This window comes from Trichogramma pretiosum, unplaced genomic scaffold, assembly GCF_000599845.2.
Source record: "Trichogramma pretiosum strain Unisexual culture from Peru unplaced genomic scaffold, Tpre_2.0 scaffold107, whole genome shotgun sequence".
Classification (NCBI taxonomy): Eukaryota; Metazoa; Arthropoda; class Insecta; order Hymenoptera; family Trichogrammatidae; genus Trichogramma; species Trichogramma pretiosum.
The window spans coordinates 297,230-303,542 of record NW_019640861.1 but is presented as its reverse complement, the minus strand read 5'-3'; the positions used below and the strand labels follow the sequence as shown (position 1 = coordinate 303,542).

The window sequence follows — 6,313 nt, the reverse complement described above, 5'->3', positions numbered from 1 at the left end:
ATGTCTTTTGCCATAAGATCTTCTAAAGATAAAAACAGAAGTAGAATCAGCGATGGGGACAGAGAAAAGACAAGGGATAAAGATAGGGATGCCAAAAGACGTAAATTATCCGATAACTTTATTTCTACGGAGGTAAGTTGTTTATAGATATCCAATCACAATTTTCACTTTTTCCTTGCTTTGCAAATGACTTTTATAACTTCTATAATCTCTATATTACACTATTAATCTCTATACTTGAATACATACTTTGCACATTATTTATAACCTCTACAATAATTTCTATATTATAGACAACAGACGTTATGGCAATTGCCCATAAACAAATAGAAGGAAGGAAAAAAGCTTATAATTGTAGCAGTCAACATGTTAGAAAGGACTTAGATGCTGTAAGGCCTTTTTTAAAAAATCCATCTGCTCTAGCTACTATGGGAGCAATGTTTAACCAAGGTCTTCTTAGCAAATCAGATATTAAATCTGATAAGACAACAAAGAAAATGGCAGATCTGCAAGCAAAAATTCAAGGTAAGCTTCAAGCTGGTATATTAGGTAGCAATTTGCAAAGTAAAGATAAACCTATGCCTTTGATTCTTGATGAATTTGGTAGAACCGTTGACATAACTGGCAAAGAAATTCAGCTCACCCGAGTCGCACCTACATTAAAAGCAAATATTTGGGCCAAAAAACGTGAAGAATTCAATAAAGCTCAAATATATGATGCCAAAGGTCCAGAAGAATTAGCTGATACACATTTTTTTGACAATCGAATAGGATTAAAGGCTGCTGTTAGAACTAAACGAGCGCTCAAACTGAATGAACCAGGTAAATATATTCAAATTGCTGATAGGGTCCGCATGAAGGCTCAATTAGATAGATTACAAAATGAAATCAGTCAAATTGCTAGAAAAACTGGCATTAGTTCCACGACAAAGTTGGCCTTAATCGCACCTAAAACTGAAGCTTTGAGTGAAGAAGTACCTAATGTTGAATGGTGGGATTCTGTTATTTTACAGACAGATTATGAGAATGCAGATAGTAATGGCAATAATGAAGTTATTAGAGTTTATACTATTACTAATCTAGTTGAGCATCCTGCTCAGATGAGGCCTCCAAGTAAGTATTTGAATATATTTTTGTTCCTCAAAAAAAAAAATTATTTTTAACCATGCTTCTAATTTGATTATTTAGCGGAACCATCAAAGCCAGTGTATATGCCTGTATTTTTAACCAAAAAGGAAAGAAAAAAATTAAGAAGACAAAATCGTAGAGAAGCATGGAAAGAAGAGCAAGAGAAAATTCGCCTTGGTTTAGAACCACCACCTGAACCAAAATTGCATATTTCCAATTTAATGAGAGTTCTAGGTAATGAAGCAGTACAAGATCCAACGAAAATCGAAGCTCATGTAAAGCAGCAAATGGCAAAGAGATTGAAGGCTCATGAAGATGCAAATGCAGCTAGACGACTAACCGCTGACCAAAGACGCGAGAAGAAAACCAGAAAAATCAAAGAAGATACTTCAATGGGTGTTCATGTTGCTGTATTCAGGTAAATTTATTTTTCTTTTTTACTCAATACATAAATATAATCAATAATCAGTCAGGTCTTAAAACTTAAAATACATTTGTATAATTGCAGAATACGTGATTTGATCAACAATGCCTCCCAAAAATTCAAAGTTGAAACCAATGCCAAACAATTATGTCTCACTGGATGTGTCATGTTGTTTCGAGATTGTAATGTAGTTGTTGTTGAAGGCGGACAGAAACAACTAAGTAAATACAAGCGTCTAATGTTACATCGCATAAAATGGGAAGAAGACCAAGTTAAAGACGCTGATGGAAATGATGTGCCTAACAAATGTGTTTTGGTTTGGGAAGGTACTTGTAAACAACGACATTTTGGAGATATCAAGTTCAAAGTATGTCCAATTGAAAAAATGGCTCGAGAACACTACAAAAAACACCAGGTTGAACAATATTGGGATTTAGCTTATAGTGGTGCTGTTTTAGATAATACAGAGGACTCGATTATTTAAAAATCAAAATAACAATAACATTTAGAAAATATTTTTTTAGTGTTTGTTGAAGTGATATTTTTTTGAATGTAGATCCAAAATACAATTATTTTAAGTGAAATAATTTAACCATTATATATTTTGTTCCAATTGAATTATCAATTATATGTAAGTGTGTTTATCAAGAATTTGTATGAATAAAATTCACTGTAAATGCAACTTATTTCTCATAATAATGACTGCTGAAACTTTCTTAAGACTTGCTTTTACTTGTATTATTTGATTTAAATGTTTCTAAAAAAAATCGATTTATGAAATTTCTAAAAAATTATATAATTCCACTATTAGTAATTAATTAATATAAATTATGGGGAATAAATGAATGGACATTAATCCATTTAATTCAAAAGAACCTTTTGTCGTTTAGTTTTAGAAAATGAAAAATATGCTGAATAATTTTTGCCTTAATCGTAAAATATTTTGGAATTGACCATTATTTTAAATTTTTTGGCCTTAATAATTGTGTCAAATTTTCCAAAAATTCTGGACTGCCACCAGAAGCGTATAGGCATATCACCAATATATTCATTGATATTTGGGCTTTGTTCTGCTGTGGTTGTGGACTCCTTTTTTCAAAAATCTTCAATGGCTTTGAAAATTTGTGATTATGAGTTTTATTCACCACACCGTAAGGTGATCACAGATTTTTAGTACTATTTATGTTTTTAATTATATCATCTTAATATATTAATTAGATCAGCGTAACCGACGTTATGGCTGACTTCGAGTAAATTTAATAATTGTCTTTTATGACACTCATAACTCGGCAGTTTTAACTTTATATCATACAAATATCTGAGAATTTTTATTACATGAAATCAGTGTGTTTAGGGGTACAACAATAAAATATATGCTGGACTTGTAATCATCAAGCTCTCTATCCAATCATGCTTGTTTATGAAATTATGCGTATTTGTTATCATTTGAATATGTCGCCGTTGCTTACGAGTAAAAACACAGTGAAAAACGCTACGAAAAAAAACATACTGATAAAATGCCCCGAAAAAAAAAACACACGTCATCGGAGCGCCATCCAATTTAGTAATTAGAGTAGTTAGATTAGATAGATAATATTCTGAGTGTGTGCCTAGTTTATATAGCGTAGCTGCGTAAATCAATACGTCGAGGCTACTACACGTAAGAGACTACTTACACTTGTCGCTGATAATTTATAAAAACGTTTAACTTACGTTAAAAAGTTAAGTACTCTTCAGTTAATACTCAAAAGACAAACTAATACGTTCTGCATCACCACTTTCTCAACCAATCAAAATGCTCATAAACTGTTAACAATTTGGTCGATGCTTTTTATAAAAAATGATGATAATAAGCTCGGTATATCCCTTTCTAATTACTCACGTACACACACATATGCTGACAGGCGAGCTTAATTCTTTACTTAGAATTTTTGGTTGTGTTTTCAAACTAAAACTTTAATAGGCCCGTTCGGTATGAGCAAGGGCTATATAGGTAATGGTTTTTAAAATAATCAAAGCATTTATTAATTATTTATTAATTATTCATTTAATTTTTCAAGTTGAAAATTGGTGATTAAACGTGCTCCAAATTAAACATAAATGAGATTTTAATCAAATAATATAAAGTGTCTTATTGATATATTGACATTAAAGTTGTCGTATACGATAATGATAATTTTAAGATCTAATACACCATTAAAATTGGATGACGAATTTTTGAAAAAAGATAGATTAAATTCAATAGATTAAATTCAATTATTATATATTAATATAAATTATGGCAATATCATTTGACTCACATTTCCATACGTCTGAAAGTTTAGTACTGCCAGTGGTCCAGCTGGAACGACCAACGTTTTTGATAATCTCAAAATGAACATTTGAAAGTATTTTCTTGATTTTGGTGGATAATCATACCAGTTGCAACCGTAACTAAATGTTTTTTACGCATAAAAATGAATAATCGGTTTTACACTAATTACAGCAAAAAATTTACCATGAGTTATATACATAAGAGTTGCCATTCGCTATTAATTGGCTCGGTAAACAGATGAAAAATAAACAAATTGTTGATAAAAAAAATGCACAAAACATTCTAAATGCTTCAGCTTCGTCTTTTTTTGATAAAATCACCATCTAGACGAAAAATTCAAAATAATTAAGGTTTAACATAAAATTGACACTGGAAATTAAAAGTCATTACGTACCCAAAATGCAGATATAACAAGACACGTTGATGTCAGTGTCAAAATTACGAACATAATTGGACTGGCAATTTGATTATGTAGTTTCATTATTCTAAAACATGAATTTATACATTTTTATACAAATAATCGTATAATTCATATCATAAATATAAAAAAGATAATAGAGAAATGAAAGACAAAAAAGATTTTATATCATATAATAAATGTAAAATTGATGTATGGCCAATTTTCAGTGGAGTCGAAAGGCCAAGAAAAAAATTTTCTGCAAATATGAAAAGCTTGTTGTTTCTGATGTCAGAAATATCCAAAAAAAAAATGTAGAAAATTTTGGGCCTTCTATTACCCGTTTTCAGAGTCTCAAAGTTTGCCATTTTGGCATGTTTTTGAAATTCACTAAAAATCGCAAAATAGGACTATAATGCGTAACAAAAGAATTTATTTTTCGAAGTTTTTTACAGTTTGTTACACTTTGACGCCCATTAAAAAATTTTATCAAGTAGTAGTTGATTTTCAGAAAACTTTTCATATAGTTTTGGAAATGAAAGTCCGGATCGAACAGGATTAGCTTTCGAGTTTTTTGTTTGACTTACACTGATAAAAATTTACGAACTCCGTCATAAAATCCGCTGTGGTTGGCTCAAGAATTAAAGGATTTCATGAACCAAGACGACATTTTACCTGGGGCAAGTAATTTTCCGTCATGCGGCAAGAAAATCAAGAATTCTTGTCGCAGGTAAAATTTCGTCTTGGATCGTGCAAAGTTTTTACTTGATACTTGATTGATACGAGCGCATCATAATATGAAATCATATATGAAACGTATTTCGTCTCAAGTTGTTGTCTCCATGTCGTCGTTCGTGTGCACGAATCATGGATGGCGTCATGAAGCAGTCACGCTGTAAGGGTGACATGTTTCGATTGTGATTTTTACTGTTGTCTACAACTCGAGAAAATTTTATGTAATAATCGTTCTCTCTCTCTCTCTCTCTCTCTCTCTCTCTCTCTCTCTCTCTCTCTCTCTCTCTCTCGCCATCTATGATTCGTGCACATGAACGACGAGACGGAGACAACAACTTGAGACGAAATACGTTTCATATATGGTTGATTCTCCTGAAATCTGCTTTTTGCATGTCTTTATGCCATATTCTTAAACTAGTGAAGATGAGCCAAAACTGGCTCGGTCATTCATTCAATATTGTTGTATTCTTCATGATAGGACATAAATATTTCAATTTTTTAGGGTCAGTTAAATTTGCCGTGAAGATATACATGCCAAATGTCACCTCCGTGGCATGTCTACATCTCAAAATCAACTCTATTTGCATGTACCATGCATTCTCATTAGCACCTGACCCTATAATAACTATGAGACCAGCTTCTATACATCCAGAGTAAAGTTTAAGTCTATTATAGGGCTTTGAAAAATGTTTTAAAAAAATTTCCCACGCAATTGAAAAATGTCTCGGATTTTAATCATGCTTCTGAATAATTTCAAACATACCGCCTGCTTTGGGTCGCTAACTCATTTTTGATGTCGCTAGATACGTAAATGTCAAGTATTATAGCCCAGCTTTCGATTGGTGTAGGTTGCGGGTTCAAATTTTACATTTTATCGATGCTGCGATAATTATTCTATTGAAAAATTCACGTGTGTCAAAAAAACGGTCACCTCCGTGGACATGAATATCTCGAGCTATGATCATTCTTTTTAACCGCTCGCCCCGTCAAAAGACTCGTTTTTCATGACCAAATTTCGGGTTGTGCGGAAAATTTTGTGCGTTTCTTATTTTTCTTACATAGTTGATCAAAGCAGCGATTTGTCACCTCCGTGTGTGTCACCTCCGTAACCGAAAATAGTCGATTTTAAGCATAAAATCGGACATAGTTTTCGTAAAACGAAATCTCAAAGCCCCAGATTCAATAATTATTCATATTTTATGGTTTAAAAAAGGGTAAACTAGTTCGCGCCGTTCAATATGACAAAAAAATTTTCACCATTTTTTCGTTTTCCATACCCGAAAAAGCAGATTTCGGGAGAATCAACCATATATGA

General features: G+C 32.1%; 1 protein-coding gene across 1 annotated transcript; it reads left to right on the top strand.

The window, feature by feature from the left end:
- LOC111693243 (U4/U6 small nuclear ribonucleoprotein Prp3-like) lies at positions 1–2,036 on the top strand. Its single transcript, XM_023457495.1, has 4 exons — positions 1–132; positions 294–1,113; positions 1,189–1,546; positions 1,637–2,036. The coding sequence occupies exons 1-4, from the start codon at positions 1–3 to the stop codon at positions 2,034–2,036; spliced, it is 1,710 nt and encodes a 569-aa protein (XP_023313263.1).
- The last annotated feature ends 4,277 nt before the right edge of the window (positions 2,037–6,313 follow it).

Bases quoted from the DNA above. Each gene is read 5' to 3' on its own strand.
- LOC111693243 (XM_023457495.1), top strand. From the start codon at position 1: ATGTCTTTTGCCATAAGATCTTCTAAAGATAAAAACAGAAGTAGAATC. The intron at 1,114-1,188 runs GTAAGTATTTGA...TTGATTATTTAG, and splicing joins TGCTCAGATGAGGCCTCCAA to CGGAACCATCAAAGCCAGTG. The intron at 1,547-1,636 runs GTAAATTTATTT...GTATAATTGCAG, and splicing joins GTTCATGTTGCTGTATTCAG to AATACGTGATTTGATCAACA.